Source organism: Zonotrichia leucophrys, chromosome 12 (genome assembly GCF_028769735.1).
Source record: "Zonotrichia leucophrys gambelii isolate GWCS_2022_RI chromosome 12, RI_Zleu_2.0, whole genome shotgun sequence".
Lineage (NCBI taxonomy): Eukaryota > Metazoa > Chordata > Aves > Passeriformes > Passerellidae > Zonotrichia > Zonotrichia leucophrys.
Genome location: NC_088182.1, coordinates 10,865,531 through 10,883,243, shown reverse-complemented (window position 1 = coordinate 10,883,243; position 17,713 = coordinate 10,865,531). Strand labels below are relative to the sequence as shown.

The 17,713-nt window shown below is 45.7% G+C and overlaps 1 protein-coding gene across 1 annotated transcript; it reads left to right on the top strand.

Annotated features, from left to right (window-relative positions):
• Positions 1–980: 980 nt before the first annotated feature.
• Positions 981–17,558, top strand: TPRA1 (transmembrane protein adipocyte associated 1). The gene is made up of 11 exons (XM_064724067.1): positions 981–1,204; positions 4,755–4,957; positions 5,104–5,236; positions 7,981–8,067; positions 9,265–9,337; positions 10,256–10,335; positions 11,421–11,531; positions 11,943–12,003; positions 13,047–13,149; positions 13,772–13,852; positions 14,692–17,558. The coding sequence occupies exons 2-11, from the start codon at positions 4,767–4,769 to the stop codon at positions 14,924–14,926; spliced, it is 1,155 nt and encodes a 384-aa protein (XP_064580137.1). The 5' UTR covers positions 981–1,204; positions 4,755–4,766; the 3' UTR covers positions 14,927–17,558.
• The last annotated feature ends 155 nt before the right edge of the window (positions 17,559–17,713 follow it).

The following is a 17,713-nucleotide window of genomic DNA, read 5'->3' as shown; positions in this document are numbered from 1 at the left end:
AGGGCTGAGGCAGGCAAGTCTTCAGGTACAACCCCTTCATGAGGCTGGCTGAGGAAAGCTAGCTGGAAAATTTGACCTAAGAAGAGGATGAAGCACTATCTGTGTGTGAGCGGGGTCTGGAACCCTCTGTAGAGCAGAACCTGCAAACTTGACCAAGGTAGGGATCTTCTAAAGAGGTGTAGGCTCTGTAGAGCAAACTTCAGCGTGGCAAAAGCCTTTCATTCCTACAGAAGCAAACGCTGCAGCCACAGGTGAGCCACAGGTAGAACCCCGTGCCAGAATGTGTCCTGCAGTCCTTGCAGTGACTCAGATAAATACCATTCTCCTTGCAACTTCTCTGTCAGTCAGCTCTTACTGCTGAGAATAACGTGCTGGTGCTTAGCTGATTATTTCCTTTAATTTCCTAAATAAATCTTAGCTCATTTGTCACAGTTGCTTCCTTGTTTACGATATCGACCGTCTCTTTTGTCCGTCTGGTATTCGCACCTTGAAATCCTGCTAATTATTGATTGCATTTCCCCTTAGCAGCTGCTGTCCAAGCTACGCCGAGTTTCTTCAGTCAGCTTTGAACTCTCCTCATAAGCCAAACTCACAGGTTGTTAATCATTCTCCCCAGCAGGAATTATTATCGGATCTCCCTCAATTATTAACTGCCCTGCCTCACCTCCTGAGGCCGCCCGGAGCAGTGTGACGGTGGGTGCAGGACGGCAGAGCGCTGGTTCTGGGGTGGGATCGGGCAGGAAAGGACAGAGCCTGTCCTACATGGGCAGAACCGAGACCGCCGGACCCGCCCAGCCCCGGGGTCACCGCCCTACCCACCGCTATCACTCCCGCCGGGCTGATGACCAACAGATGTGTGAGGGACGGGACGCCTTTAAAGCGCAGCGGACCCGCCCCCTTAGTCCCGCCTCCCAGCCCTTCCTATTGGCTGGCTCTGCTATTTCTGTCGGGCCCTTTAACAGCATCCACTCTCTGATTGGCCCAGCCGCGGACTCTCGGGGACCGTCTCTCAATAGCGCCCCTGGGCTCGGCCGATAAGCTCCGGCTGTGGCGGCCGCGTCTCCGCCTGGCTGCGCGGCGCTGGGCTCCGGCCTCTCTTCAGCGACGCTCCCCGGCTGAGGGGAGCGGCAGGGCTGGGGCTGGGATGGCGGGGCCGGGACCCCGGGACTGAGCAGAGCAGCGACGGCGGCGGGAGCGGGGCTGGGTACGAACGGGGCCCGGTGGGGACGGGCGGAGCGGGGCCGTGGGAGGGGGGCAGTGGAGAAGGAGGGAGAGAGCGACACTGCGGCGCCTCAGAGCGGGGCGACGGGGCCGCGGGCCTCCGAGGGCCTCCTAGAGCCCCATGGCCCCCAGGCCGGAGCCCTGGGCAGCTGCAGGCTGGGCTGGAACTGCAGCGGGGCTCGGCTGTGCCAGTGGGACCGGCGGCGCCTCCTCGGCAGCTGGAACCGAGTGACCGCGCTCTGCTACTTGCCTTGCGTGTTGTGCCCCCGCCTTCCACAGGAATCAAAACCAAAACAGAAAAAACCCGGGGATACGTATTTCTGAAATCCACCTCTGGCCCATGGTTCTCTGTCTCTGAGGGTTTAGGCTTAGTGCGTATACTTCTGCTTTCGGTATTTCTCTTTTTTTTTTTTCCCCTCGTTGCAGTTCCTTTCTTTTTAAGCTTAGTTCAGAACGAGATGTGAGAGAGAAGGTGGAAGGGAGCGCCTCAATTACTGAGGGAAAATCCCCGTCTTAAATTCTCAGAGTGAAATGAAAAATGCAACTGTTGTGACCAGAAGGGAGGGTTGAGGTGATTTCTTAAAAAGGAAGATAGAAAAAGAAGCTATTTTTTTTTGGTGGTGGGATTGTTTTGGGTTTTTTTTGTTTGGTTGGTTTTTTTTTTTTGGGTGGTTGTTGTCTTTTTACTTCTACTGTTCTGGGGTATTTTTAAGCATTTAAGTTACTGAAGTAACAGTTATATTATTTGAGCAGGGATCTGCTCAGTGCCGTTTTTATTGCACAAATACAGTATCATGAGAAGCAGTCTTAAACCTATCATGATCTGTACTTAAGAGACTTTCTGGTGCTGCTTGCTGAAAGACAGAAAATTTTGATTTTTTATTACGGGTGCAACTTGTGCAGTTTGTAATTCACCTTTCTGTAGGGGGGCTTGGAAGGAACAGACATTTGCCAGTGATGTGAGGTCTGAATTTCACTGAGCTCTGATATTGTTACAGTGCCGTGATTCAAGGACCAATAAGATTTCCCTGAAGGTGCAGAGAGCCCTGCCCAGTGCTCTGTCACTGCAGCCCAGGAATCATGCCCATGTTCTTAGTCTCAATGCAGCTTGTCCAGGGCCTGGACTGAGGAATTGGCCTTCACCAAATCAGCCTGACTTCATCTGGAGTGTAGGAAAGCGTGTTATTTTGTGTTCTGGTGTACAGAGCTGCCTGCTGGATGAAAAGGGGAGACCATGATAGCAGCGCTGGTTTCTTTCCCCATGGCTCTGGGGTGATTTTACCCCCGATGGGCTGGGCTGGCTGAAGCAGGCAGTCCCATGGAGGCAGGGTGTGGTTAGTGAACTCTTGGATATGCTCAGCTGACTGGACTTATTTAGGACTAGACAGGGCAAGGACAGTGTGCTGAAAGGAGCAGCATTGCTGATCCCTAGTTGGATCATTTCCCTCAATTCCTGGTCCTGCTGCTGTGGGATTTTTGCTGTTGATTTGGACAGGAGCGGGCCAGTTCTCAACATCCTTGCTGCAGGCCTTAGCTATTAGAAAAGCACGACCACATTGCTGTCTGTCTGGTGGCCTTGGCTGCCCTCTCGTATCACCTTGGCTGTTCTGTTGCTCTGCTTTGTGTACACTTTATGTGGGGAGGAAGAATACAAGTACCAGGCTGTAGTGAGCAGCCTGGCTGAGAGGTGAGCTTGATTCTGCTTTGCCCTTTGAAACCTCGTGACTGGACTTCTGTTCCATGTGGCCAACTCCTCTCCTTATCAGCAGCTGCTGTTGTGTGATAGTGGTGGAAAAATGATGGAGCCTGCTTGCTCTTTTCATAAGAAGTTGCTTTGCTAATGTAAATCTCTCACGGCTTTATACTTGAGCTCTTTTCAGTGTGGCAGGCAGATGGAATTCTTTGTCCCAGAAGAGCTACTAGGAGGTTGTGGTGGTTCACAGTTGATAATGTTATTCTGCCCGTGGTCTGTGAGGTTCTTCTTAACTTTTCCCCAGCTTTTTCAAAAATCATGTAGAAATTTTTCTGTACTGGCAAATGTGACTGTTCTTGACCTCAGCTCTACTGACATATAGTGGTGTTACAGAGGAAAAGAATGGAGCAAAATTATTCAGAGAAAATTCTTCTCTTGGCAGTTCAGAGAAATGAGTAGCTGGAGGGAAGAGAGGACATTTCCAGAGAAGAGTTTGGAATGTGAAGGTCGTTTGCTGGAACCTCTACTTAGAATTTTTTGGCCCAGACTTTGCCATCTTGGTGCAAAGCTGCTCCTTCCAGATCTGTGTGTTTATTTACTGTGATGCCTCTCGTGCAGAAGTGCATACAGCAGTCACAAAAGACAGTCCCAGCTCAGGCAATATCTGTCAGCAGGGGTGAATCAAAGGGAAGGTTGTTGGCTGAGGATGGGATGATTCCCTTGCCCCTTAGAGAACCTGGGAAGAGTGTCAGCCTCTGAAGAAAGAGAAAGAAGAGCCTATGACTGACAGTCTCAAGCAAGTCTCTGAAGAAGGTGCTACTGAACTCTGAAAGCTCAGCAGATGACACGGGGCTGTGCTGTTGCTTTCCAGCTGGTGACTCACTCAGAACCTCTAAGGGAAAATACCTTCTGAGCCCTGTCATGGGGCTGTCAGTTTGCACCACGCAAGTCAGGGCTGGAGTCAAACAGGGAGAATTTTTTAAAAATAAATCCTGGATTAGCTATAACACACAGACTGCTCGAGTGCTGTCCCTGGCAGCATGCATCTTTAAGATGTTGGCTGTCAGAGATTTATAATTTCTGCATCTGTGGGTTGTCTGTGATCTCTCTTTTGGGGATTGTCACAAGGGGTGATTGGACCCTGTGTTTGTATTCAGCTTGTAGCTACTGAAGTACCTTAACAGTCAGGGTTCTACTTTAGGGTGGGAAGAGAGTTGCTCAAAAATAGAATTGTTCTGGTGTCTTGCAGAGGGTTAGAAAAAGAATACTGCATGTTGGTTTTTGCCAGTGTTGGGTTTGAAAGATAATGACTGTACAGTCCCTTTAGGTGGGCGTATGTGAGGCTCTCCCTGCTCTCAGACTTCAGAGCTGGTAACAGCAGTGGGGTTTTAGGAGGGACCTTCATCTTTGCAGTATGAAATCAAATTACTATCACTTCTTGATCTTGGGACCAAGAATAAATATCCTGGTAAAGTAGGGGTTTTGTCTCTATCTGATGATGCCATGTATTGCTGTTGAGTCTTGATTTCTTCTGGGAATCTGCTGAAGCTCCAAGAATGACAAAATTTAATCCCACATAGCACCATTTGAAGGTGCTTGTTACTCTGATATCAAAGTGTGGTTTTGTACTGACCACCCTAATGGCTGTGTCCAGACTTAGGGCAGGTGGCATTTCATTGTCATACAATCTTTGACATGGTGATAATTGGCTGTAGCAAGCAGGAAGCTGTTGTGCAGGGGCTTAATGTCAAGGATGTGTTTTTTAGCTGTGACTCACAACTGATTTAATATTGCTTTTTTCCTCTGCTGTGGTTGTCTTGCTCTGTTTGATCTGGACCAGAAGGAGGACAGGATGTTCCAGTCCATGATGTCTGTGATGACATTCTCTGTGTCTGACAACATCACACATTCGACTGCGCTGGTGACAGCGCCGGATAATGTGACAACTCTGTCCCCAATGACAACGCACGTGACCAATGACACCAACATCACAGTGCCACACAAGTGCCTGCTGCTGCTCTATGAAGACATTGGGAAGTCCAGGTGAGCTGAAGGAAATGGTCTGACCCCAGACCAAGGGAAAGAGCTTTGTTTGTTTCTCAGTTTGCTTGAGAAGGGATCAGGGCTGGTGTTTTCCTTTCTAGAGGCTGAAGATCAGGGATAACACCTGTTCTATTTACTTTTTGCAGAGTCCGCTACTGGGATCTTCTGCTCCTGGTTCCCAATGTGCTTTTCTTTATGTTTCTCCTCTGGAAGCTGCCCTCTGCCAGGGCCAAAATCCGGGTCACTTCCAGCCCAATCTTCACGACATTCTACATTCTAGTGAGTACCACTACAACCTTTGAACTAATGAGCAATTTTTATTACCACTCTTCAGCAATACCACTGAACTAGTGGAGAGAGCCTAGACCAGCTCTTGCAGGGATAAAATCTGCTTTCCCTGCTTTCAATCTGCTAGTTGAAGGTGTACTACAAGAAGTAGACATTTTTTTCACTGATTTAATTCAGCTTTTAATAGGTTCTGTGGCCAGATCTGCTGGATTTTGTTCTCCTGTGGTGATTTAACTTTTTCCTCTCCCTTTTTTCTTCTTTTCTTACTTTGATGTCTTGGAATGTATCTTATGCTTTCTTTGCTCCTTGCAGTAAGTAGCACGGGACACAAACCCCGCTTTCCATTGAGGTAGTGAAAGGAGAATAATTAGTGTCAAATTGTTGAAAAGCTTGGTCATCTGCTAGGGAAAATGGTTACGTGACAGTTCTGGTTAGTCTGGGAATGTAGAAACCCAACCCTCTTAGTTTCTTTCACATCATGTCAAAGTGGCCTTGACTTGATATTCTTTATAGTTCCTTAGGTGGAAACAGAATATTCAGTACAGTTACAGTTCACAAACATCAAAGATCTTGCTGTTCTCCTCTCATCAGTCCTGTGATGCCCTGTGATACTGCTTACAGGACATTATAAATGCAGCTGAGGACCTGCCTGAATTTGTTTAAAAATACCATTCAGAAGCTTTTTTATATTCTGACTTGCCCTAGTAGCCTCACCTGAATCTTTGTTAGCCCTTTCAAGCCAGGAGTTGGGGTTTTGGGCTTCTGCACAGTTTTGAATAACCAGGTGTACACACAAATGTTTCAACCTTTAAAAAATATTATCATCCCTTTCTAGTCTAGATTTAAACCTTCCTACATGTTTCCAGTAATGCACATGGTCTGTAGAGGTTTGTGCCAAAGGCTTTGCAAAACAAAACTCTTGATAAATCAAAGGGAGGAAAGTGAATTGACTTCATGCTCTGGATGGCAACTCAGCCCCACACAGCTGCTCTCTCACTCCCCCTCACTGGAACAGGGGAGAGAATCAGAAGAATAAAAGTGAGAAAACTTGTAGGTAGAGATAAAGACAGTTTAATAAGCCAAAGCAAAAGCTGTGCACACAGACAAAGCAAAGCAAGGCATTCAGTTATCACTTTCCATGGGCAGGCAGGTGTTTTGCTGTTTCCAGGAAAGCAGGGTTCCATCACATGTAATGGTTACTGGGGAAGACAAACACCATTGCTCTGAAAGTCTTTTCCTTCCTCCTTCCGTCTTTATGTGCTGAGCATGATGCCATATGGGATATTCCTTGGGCCAGCTGGGGTCAGCTGTCCCCTCTTATCTTGTGCACCTCCAGCCAACTCATTGCTGGAGTGGGATGAGAGGCAAAAAATGTCTTACATTCTGTGTAAGTGCACTGCAGCAGGAATGAAAACATTTGTGTTATCAACACAGTTTCCAGCATAAAAATCCTAAACACAGCCTCATACCAGCTGCTGTGAAGGAAATTTCCTCTATCCCAGCCAAATCCAGTACACAGTGTTAGAGGAAAATGCTTTAACTCAGTTTCATACTCATTTCTTGAGTATGTTATTGGGAAATGAGGATGGAAGTGTGTTCTGTGAGGTCTTCCTTTAAATTGACTGTTTGTCATGTTCTAGAAGAATGCTTTCTGTGGAGTTGGTGATTAATGTGGAGGTAATAGATTGGGAAGAGTCTCTGACTGCTTAGAAAGGAAACAAAAAGATGTGTGTTCCTCTCCAGTGAGCTGTTGCAGCTCTACAACACCATTATATGTAGGGACCCATCTTTTTTGTCAGTGTTTTGTCATGGAGTTTTCCACCCCAGGAGGGATTGTTCTATTCTTCTTTCTTGCCATTACTGTCTCTTCATCCTATAAGACAGAGAAACCCATCTGTGGGTCGCTTTTTGGTCATTTCCATTCTGCAACCACTTTGGAATCAGCTTGGACTCTTGGTTCTCTGATACCTTTGGCTGTTTTCCTACCTTCACCATTAGGATCAGAGTGACATTTAGAGAATTTTATCTGGAAAACTCCACTTTCTTAGAGTGTAAGTCAGCACAGTGGAGTGTAGGTACATCCAACTGAGCTCTTAATTGCATAGTATGGCTGTGACAGCACAGGGAAGCTGAGCCTCACTGAGCTGTCATGCTTCAATGGTATGTGAAGTGAGTTGGGGATCTCTGTGTTGCACTCTGCAGCAGGGCAAGATGTTTTAAAGCTGGTGGCTGCAGGTGACTTTTCCTCTGCATTCCTGAGCATTGTCAGTATGGAGTGAGAGAGCTGCAGGTTTAGTTTTGCCACAGTTGTGTAGTGTGGTAGTTGGTATTTAGTGACTTCTGTTATCTGATATGATTGGTTTAGTCAGACATACCAACCATTTGGTTTTGTAATTCAGAGGTTTTGTAATGTTTTTGTCTGTCTGTTTCTTTTTCCCCTCCCCTGCCCCAGTGGAATGAAGGGAAGACTAAAGATACTGTTGTAAAGATTGGGTGAAGAACTCTTCAGAGCTTAATCTGAGACAATTGTTCCTTCCTAAATTCCAAAGCACTGCTCCTATCTAATGGGTCTGAGGAATCTTTTGCAGGAAATTAACTCTAGTCTGCTACAGGAAATTCTTAGTACACATTATCAGCCTGGAAAGCTGACCTGAATGTGGTGTTCCAAAAGGGTTTCTGATCACTACTGCATATGTGCCTTTTGACATGAGCTCATTTTTGCTCTTTTTTTGCAGGTATTTGTGGTGGCTTTAGTTGGCATTGCCCGAGCTGTTGTCTCCATGACTGTGAGTGCCTCTGATGCTGCCATGGTTGCTGACAAGGTAGGTGCAACACTGACTGTAGAGGCTGTGCTTTGTAAACTTCTGATCACAGCAATCTGCTCTGGCTTCCCTCTTACGTGTGTACAAGAAGAATGTGCTTTTTTTGCAGTACTCTTAGGTATGTGTACTGTGGAATCCTGTTTTGATAGCTGGATCTAAATCATCACAACATCCAGGATGGTAAAACAATGGATTTCCTAAAATAGACACACAAATAGTGGCAGCAAAAGTTTCCTGTTACAGGGATTAAATGGGTCCCTTTTGCAAGAGGTGAACATTCAGATACCTTTAATGGATAGGCAAGACCTGGCCTTTGTTACTCTTGCAGTATTCCAGTGGCTCTTTGAAAATGTTAAAGTTTTTGTATTGAATGCAAATAAAACCAACTTCCCCTTTGAGACTGACACCTGAATGTCCTTGCAACCACTCTGAGCACAGGGTGAACCTTTAGCAATGAGGAAATATCTTTGTATGTGCTGTTCCTTTGCAATTATTTGACTTGTAGCAAAATATTACTTAAAACAAAAAGCTCTGCAGTGCTTGAGCTGTTAGAGAAAGAGGAGTCACCTACAGAGTGTAGGTCTTTGGGCATTATTCTCTGGGATCAGTGTTCAGAGTAAAGGGTTAATAAGCCAGAATCTGGGTGCTTGTTCTAGGTTTGGCACTGATTTATTGCATGACTCCCTGAAAAATTGCCTTACCTGATTTTTATTGGTCTTGTTTCACCAAATAAAACATGAGGTTGCAACTGACAGGCTGGAACAGGGGGTGCTTTTTATTTGAATATGCTTTAGATGTAGGGACCAGTGACTTTGGAAGAGGGCAGAATACAGGGTTTGTTCAGGCAGATCTACTGCTTTGAGAACTGGCCTTTAGTATTTTACTTTTGAGGTCATCATGGGCTTGTGCTCTTTGGGAGCACAGCAGCAAGACCACATCTGAAACAAGTGACAAATCCTCAACTGAGGCAAACCATGGCCACTTCCTCTCTGCAGAGCTGCTATTGCTCCTTCCCTCACAACTGTTCTGTTCCACAGGCCTGGAACCAGCATGTGATCAGTACCCTACAAAGAATGAGAAGGGTTTGTGGAAATAACCAGCCTTTCAGAGGCTGCCGTCCCCTGGAGTTTTGCTTTATTAACTTCAAACTGGTTCCTGGCTTCATCTAATCATGTTTATCTGGTCTGTTATCCTCAGATCCTGTGGGAGATCACAAGGTTCTTCCTTCTGGCCATTGAACTGAGTGTGGTGATCCTAGGCCTTGCCTTTGGTATGTGTCAGGAGTGCTTTGATTGTTTCCTGTTGCCTTTCCTTTCACAGAGGTTGCTTTTGTAAGTTTGTGGTGATGCTGATTCTATACAGTGAAGAGCTATAGAATAAATACAAAGGGTAAATTGTGGAGATTTAGTTAGAAGTGGCTGAAGGCCTCATTATACTTACAGATCTATGGTTTGTGTGATTTAAGGGATTATATGTGCTTGGTTTGTCCTGCACTCATATGATGGAGTGTACAGCTTAGGTAAGATTTTTATGCCAAGATCAACAGTCTGATCTTTGCTTCAAGCTCATTTTATTTATGATAGTCCTGTTGGGGGCCCTTCTATCCCCTTCATTCCATCCTTAATTGGTTTGATCCATCCTGGTTGCATTCAAATGCTTTATCTTCAGTTTTTCAGTTATGCAAGTGAAAATGCCTCTCCCTGTGGATCAGAGGTGGAGGAAAGGGTGGGTGTCACTGTTGCAAATGTCAGTGGGACATGTGAGCACTGCATTTTTCATCTTTTGAGGGCTCATAGAATAATTTCAATTGGAAGGAGCTTCTGGAAATTGCCTGCTTCAGTATATTCCAGTACAGATTTCTCTACTTCAGCCTCCCATCAACTCTTCTCCCTGAGAAGCAGCTTTATAACATCTCACTGTACTTGATGCTGGAGTAATTTTTTTTTTCTTTCTTGTAACCCCAGCAGAAGGACTTAGTTGTTTTCTCTTAGTGTGGACAAGAGGAAAGCAAGTTAAAATTTGTTGATTTTTGCCTGTGAAAGGCTCAACTCTCCAAACAGGGTTTAGTTAGCTTTAACCTTCCCTTGAAGGCTTCTGGAAATAAAAGTGTTCTCCTTTATTGCTTCTGAAAGGAGCTGTTTTTAACTGGGATTACATCCTGAGTCACTTCCATTCTCCATAATTGCAGGTCACCTGGAGAGCAAGTCGAGTGTGAAACGTGTGCTGGCAATCACCACTGTGCTGTCTCTGGCATATTCTGTCACCCAGGTGAGTACACTGAAGCAGAATTTGAAAAAGAAGGAACTTTGCTTGAACTTAAGCAGTTAAGTGTGTGACTCCTATCTGAAAGTGGCAGCTCTGCTCTTTAAATGAGGTTTTGGAGGAAAACTGAATGCTTGTGGCAGTGTATAAGCAGATAGTATCTGCTTGTCTTCTTTGCTGCATAAACAGCTCAGGTAAGGTGAAGAAATGAGGTTTGGGTGGATTGCATTGTTTAGTGAATCTGAGAAAGAGTGAGGTTTTCCACACCTGAGCCACAAGTTCTGGATCTGGCCTCAAGGGCCATGAAAACCATGTGCTTGCCAAGTAAGGGCAGTGCCATTGTCTGCTGAGTCTTTGAGAGCTGAGAGCTCCTGCTTCTCTTCAGATGAGCAGCTGGCTTGCTGGCTCAGTTTATTAGGCATGTCTTCATGTCCCTGAACAATGCAATCTGTGTCTGGGTTCATTCTCCTCCTCAGCATGTCAGTGGTCAGCCCATGTCTCTGTACTCAGGGCAGTGCCAGAATAACACACAGAGCTTTGTTCTGGGACCAGGCTCTTGGCTGCAGAGGCAGTGAGCTGATCATTACCACATGATAAAGCTGGAGGAGCCTCATAAAATATCAAGTGTTGGAGCTATATCTGGGTTCAGTAGTGCTTACAAGCACTTTGCTCTCCACTGTCTGTATGAGTAGCTCCTAAACAAGACAGTGTCCTTTCCCAAGCTAATTATATTCTGGGTGTTTCAGCAGAAAGGTCTACTTTAAAGATGGAAATGAAGCTCTTGGCCTATTTTAGACAGAAAAGTGCTTCCTCTGTCCACCTCAGTCTCTCTTCTGTAATGTCACTGGTGCCAGTTTCCTTCAGATGTAGATTCCTGTCACGCTTTCTCTCCTCACTGCTTGTCTTTAGTTTCTTCCTCTTCTGTGTGAGTGTAACTTGGTCTAAGCAGGGCAGGGCTTGGTTGGGTTGGGGGTGGGGGGCAAGCCAGCTGCTTTCTGAACTTCTTTAAGCATAGTGTCCCTTGTCCAAATATGCATTTAAGTGAGGATACTGCTTGTAAGAGAATCATATTGGTGCCACTTCTCTCCTAGGGCACCCTGGAAATCCTGTACCCTGATGCCCACCTCTCAGCAGAGGACTTCAATATCTATGGCCATGGTGGGAGACACTTTTGGCTTGCCAGCTCCTGTTTCTTCTTCCTGGTAAGTACTGGGAATATGTTTCACACTCTGGTAACTTCTTTGTATTTTCTAATTGGAGCAAGGAGGATGATCTGAGTACAATAATGCCCTAATCCCCCTCCTGCAGCACAATAGTGATGCTTCTCATGTGGTGGGGAAGCTGAAGCAGTAAAGGTGCAGTGGGAGTGCTGAAGCTGTATTCCAGCTGTATTCCAGCTCAGCTCAGATGTTCCTCCCTCCTGTGTTTCTCAGCTGTTTTGTGCTGATGGGGGGAGTTGTGGGGCTTTCATTCTGTAGTGTGTTTAATGTTAAGGGTGTGTGCTTCTGCCCTGAGACATGTAGGGAGTGCATAATAGCACACACCATCCCTGCAAAGATGGTTGAGTTGAGTTGCCAAGCAGCCATGGAACTGTTGGTTCTTTGTCTCAACAGGTCTATTCCTTGGTGGTGATTCTGCCAAAAACTCCTCTGAAAGACCGGATTTCTTTGCCCTGTAGGTAACTGTAGTGTTTTCCATAGCATCAGGATAAAGCATAGATGGGAGTAGAAGGTTCCTGTGTGTGTTTGTGCTGCAGGTGCATTCCACATCTCAGAGTTTAGATAACATGGCAAAGGACTAATCCCTAGAAAAATTAGTATGTTGTGTCTTTTGGAGAGCAGAGTAAGAGCAGTTATACTGCTACTTTAGTAGCTAAACAATTACATTAAAACAAGACCTGCTGCTCAGATAATGATACAGGTATCATGTAAGTATATAATCTTCTGAGAGCCTTAAGAAATGGCTTCTTAATAACAGCTTCCTTTGAAATGCACACATGATGTTAAAGTGTGTGTGCTAGTCATCCCCTGGGAAGGGAAGGCTAAGTGGGAGATGCTCAACAATTTTTATCTGGGCTTTTTTTTTTTAAATAAATGCTTCTGTTTGTTTGGTTTTTGCTGTTGTTGCAGAATATCTGCAGCTCTTGAATAAAGAGAAGCTGTTATTAAGGTGTTTGTAACCTCTTATTAAGCTTATTATTGTTATTAAGTCTTCTCTAACTAGTGTTGGCATTGCTGTGTGGGTATCCTGAGGGAGGGGATATGGATGTCACATGTCACAGGTCCTGGGCCTGATCTGCCTGCTGTCCAGCATACCCTGCTGCTCCTGTCAAGGTCTCCTGAGCAGTTTTCTTAGTGCTGTACATTGGAGGGGCACAGCTTCTGGTTCAGCTGGGTTGGTTTTGTTCAGTTTTCCTTGCAGTCAGTTATGTGACTGACACTGGTTCCAGATGCTTGCAAATTAAATCTTTGCATGTGTTGCTGTACGTTGCTCTCAAAACCCATCTTGTGTGTGCAGGAGGGTCTGGTTTAGTCCATTTTACCACCATCAGTCCTGCCAGCATGGTGGTAAAATGAAAAATAAATCTTAATTCTTCAGCAGTTCTTAGAGGCAAGGTGGTGAGAAGCTTCTGTTGGATTTGGAATCTCCATCAAACAGATTTCCATGGATTTGGTGTTTGAGGTTGAGCTTCACGTGTGTCCATGTCTTTCCCACAGCCAGGAAGAGTTTTTATATCTATGCTGGTATTCTGGCACTGCTGAACCTGGTGCAGGGCCTGGGCAGTGCCCTCCTCTGTGTGGATATCATAGAAGGACTGTGGTATGTACACTGGGGGAGGAGGTCTGCAGCCCTGGATCTTGTGTTGTATTTGAGTGTCCTTTAACACTGCCTCTCCCAAGAAAACAAACCTATGCTGTGTTCCTAAGAAGGAATAAACCTTCTGGTGGTTCTGGTTTGTGCCAAATGATCTCTAAGTAATCAGGAAACTCCCCAGTGGAGAGGTTGTGGAGCTGTGTGTGCTGCAGTTGTCTTGATGTGGTGAGTGAGAGTAGTAGTGTGAATCCACTGATGACTGGTCATTAGTAGGTAATAAGAGAGGAAATTGTCTGTTTGTGAGAAATATGGAGACACCCTTATACCTGGAGTTTGGTTCTGCAGGGATCAGTGTCGCATCTGTGAGTCAAAATTGGGAGTACTGAGACCCTGCTCTTGGTCAGACCTTGGGTTTTGGCACAGTTCCCCTGAGGGTCTAGGAGCAGTGACACATGTTGATGACAATGATTGTAACTTTGCATCAGTTTAAATTTGTTTAGCACGATTTTCCTTGATCTTTGAACACTTTGGATGGAAATTGGATTCTTTGGGAGGATGTGAGGGGTGTTACCCAGCTGTATTGTGCTTGAGTGCTAAATCGCTTCATGTTTCCTTTTGTTCTTGACAGCTGTGTTGATGCTACCACGTTCCTTTACTTCAGCTTCTTTGCACCTCTCATCTATGTGGCGTTCCTGAAAGGCTTCTTTGGGTGAGTAGCCAGGAACAGGAGTTTAGATGGGTATATATTGTCATTTAAGTGTTTTGCACTCAGGTTCTCTCAGTCTGCAACTAGAACACCAGTTAGAGAGCCAGTTTAATTTCTGCCCTTGAAGAATTTCTGTGACCCGTGGCTGCTCACTTCTATGCAGGGCCCCCTTTGTGTGCAGAGCTGATGGCTGGATTCCTCTCACATTTCAGAGGATCACTTCTTCAGCATCAGCATCATATACAAACTTTTTCTGCTGAAGCTGATAGCTGAATGCTTAATGAGGAGTTGAGTCCTGGGGGCTTAAATGGCCTTCTGGGTGGGTTTTGGGGTAAATTTGTGGAAAGGATGAGGGAGTTCAGTCCCTCCTCAGCCCAGGGCTCTGCCATGGGCCCAGAGCTCGCTAGTGAGGTCCATTCTCAGGCCGGGGTCGCCGCCGTGTGGCCACACACGGGAACTGCACCTTGGTGGGAAAACGAGTGGTTTAGTGTGGGCTTTAGTGTTTGTTGGTCATTAGCAGGCTTCAAAATAAGAAGATACAGTGCTTTTAAGATTTAAAAATATACCTCTGCATCCCTTTGAAATTAGAAGGGAACATTGTCTGGAGTTAAAGATGAAAACTACTGATCTACAAGTGTTTGTATTTTGGTTTTCATGAGGTGCACAGGTAGAACTTGAAGTGTACTCCTGTTCTGACTCATTTTTGTGTCAGCAAAAGCTCATTTAAAGAGTGTTTGAGGTCTAAATGCACAACTTCTTAACACTGATGAGTTTCAGTTGAGGATAGGTATTTGTGATACCCCATTGGTAAAACATGCATCTTAAATCTCTCATCACTCCAGGTCTGAACCGAAGATCCTTTTCTCCTACAAGTGTCAGGTGGATGAACCTGAGGATGTGGATGTGCACCTACCCCACCCTTATGCTGTTGCCAAGAAGGAAGGGATGGATGCTGGGTTCTACTCAAGCACTCAGATTGACACCACAGCCTATCTGGATGATGTGGCCTCTATGCCATACCACGTGGGCAGCATCAACAGCATAGACAGTGACCGCTGGAAATCCATCAATGCCTGAGGCAGGGCACCTCAATCACATGAGGCCTCACTTCTTTCCTTCCAAACTTCCTGATACCACAGCTCTTAGGATGTTCACTGGAAATCTGTCCTTGGCTACCTGCTGTGGCCCTTAGGATTTCCAACACCTATTGTGGAACTAAGTTGGCAGCCCAAACCCTTTTGGGAAGAACACTTTCTGTTGCTACATGAGAACATTGTAGAGTGGTTTTGTTCATAAACCTTTAAACACTGAACTTTCCTGATCCTCCATGTTCCAGATGTGAATATGACCCAGAAGATAGCCCTGGCTGGCACCTTTCTTTTCAGTGGCTGAAAGCACTTGTTTCTCACTTAGAGCAATGGTGTTTAGGGATGGTTTGACTGCTGTATTGTACATATTTAGAAAGATTTTGGTGGTTGAAACCAAAGATGATCTTCCTGGGCTAAGCAGCATGGCTGCCTGCATCTTGCCAGAATGCAGCAGCACAGGTGGTGATAGTGTCTGATGAGGGAAGCTGGTCACTGGGGCTCACCCTTGGTTTCAGCTAACACTGTTGAAAATTGGGAGTTGGAGTTGCTAGTGGTTAAAAGGAATGTTCTCAGTGTATGGGGAAAAAGAGGTCTGAAGTGGAATGAAGTGTTCTCTGTGCCCAGAGAGCATTTGGGGAAGGCTGGTAGCCCACAGCATGGATGTGAAGTGACTGAACAGTAGGGAGACAGAAGGACAAACAGTGCTGCTGTCTAGCTGAGCTGAAGGTGCTGTGAAGCAGTCTCTGGAGGCTGTAGTGCTGTGCATTTGAGCTCACAGGAAAATCTAACAGCACTGAATCAGGGCTGAGTTTCAGGAGTAAAACCTGTGAGGTAGGTGTGTTTTCCATCTGCACCCTGCTTCATGGCTTTGGCAGGGGCTCGGAGAGTGCTGGAGGAGGAAGGTGACTCTGCAGATGAAGGCTCCAGAGACATTCAGGTGCTTGAGGCAGAGCAGAAGCCTATGATGAGTCTGAGCTGTCAGAATTTAGTGACTGGAAACTCAAACCCCTTAGGTGGGCTAGAACCAAGCTGGCTGGTGTGCTGCAGTGGGAGGTGGGTGTGTATCTCTGGCAGTGTCCTTCCCCTACATTGCAGTTCAGATCCCCAGACTGCTGCTGGTCTGTGTAAGTTTTATGGCTCAATATGTTGAAAATGCTTATGTGCATGTGGGGAGCAGTCCTTTTAAAGACTTCCTGGAACTTCTTATTAACCTCTGGAAAAGGGACTCCTGTTGTCTGAACTGTCTGGCATGCAGTTTCAAGACGTGGTGTTCCAATCCAGCAACTGTTCCTATAAAGGCTGCATCAGTCTGGTTTCTGGAATATCCTGTGCTTTCCAAGGGTGAAGATGTGTATTCCTCTAAATTTGGGGATGCTTTCCTACCTGAGTCCTTCAGGTAGGTGGAGATCTGCTTTCCACTAAGCAGATGGTAGCTTAGTGGATGGTAGCTAAGCAGTAAGCAGCTTTCCACTAGGGATGGTAGATGGAGGGAGTTTGCAGTGTTTGGGGACTGTGTGAATCTCTTGCCCCAACTTACTGCTGTTCCTAAAGAATAAGGTAAGAGTTAGCCAGGTGCAGAGTGGAGGTGTTGGTTTGGATCATTAGGTGGAGGATGATGTTTGTTACCAGGTGTTCCCACCACAGGGAAAGAAAATGTGGGTAAGAACATGAAGTTCATATTGGTTGCCAAAACTATGCAGGCCTTTGCTTATCTTATTTTGTTAATGAGCAATGCAGCTTCTCTGTCTGCCTGGGTACTTTGCCCTGCAGGCCTCTAACTAGCACTGGCACCTTGAAAACAAACAATGCCCCAACCCACCCAACCCCTCACCCCCCCTTTTTTATTTTTATTTTATTTTCTTCTGGGGGAAAAAAGGCTTTTATCTGTCTGTGTGCTAGAGGTGAGTAGTTTCTTGTAGGTCACAGCCTGTCACATTTCCATTTCATGCAATGACTGCAAGGGCTGGATGAGGAGCTGGCCAAGTCAGCCCTTGTCACGTTAGAGAAGTGTTCCATGCTGCTGTGTCACTGCTGTCAGTCAGCCTGAGCCACGCTGGACTGCTTGCTGTAAAAAGGATGGATGATGAGCTGCCTGAATTGCTGTGCTGCTGCTCCTGGTGCTGCTTACAACTCTGATCTGAGCTGCTGTTGGTTAGAAAGGGTGGGGGAGCCACCAAAGCTTCCCTGGGCCTTGGACAGAGTCAAGATGAAGGTTTCAAAGCAGTTGAGAACTAAAGGAGCAACTGCTTTTCCATCCTAAGGAGTATTTATTGATTTTCAAATTACTTGCCCTCCTTGGTGATGTGAAGAGCCTATTATGAATTTGCCTTTCTTACCATCTGAATTCAGTGCTGAAGGATCACCTGTGCAGGTTGTCAACATCCATCCTGTCCTTTGCTGGCAGGACTCCAGTATTTCTGTCCCATGTTCTGCTGCTGAGGAGCTTCTGCACTAGGTCATGGACTGACCTTCCTCCTGTTATGTATTTATGTATATAAATCTTTGGGCCATCTTAAACTGGTTCTTGAGCAAAATGTGTTATGTGGGGGGGGTGGTGAAAAGAGAGAAAATACAGAATAAATGTATATTTTTGTTTGTAAAATAAATAAAATTAAGTTTGGCATAAATAGTCATGCTTTATTTCTCAAATGAGACATATTGGGGAGGAAAAATGACTTGAAGATTTAAAAGAAGAATTGCAGAAAGGCATGGGCACAGGTGTGATGTAGTTTTGTTTGCCTTTGCCAGCTGTCCTTCCTGGATCTTTGCAGGTGAT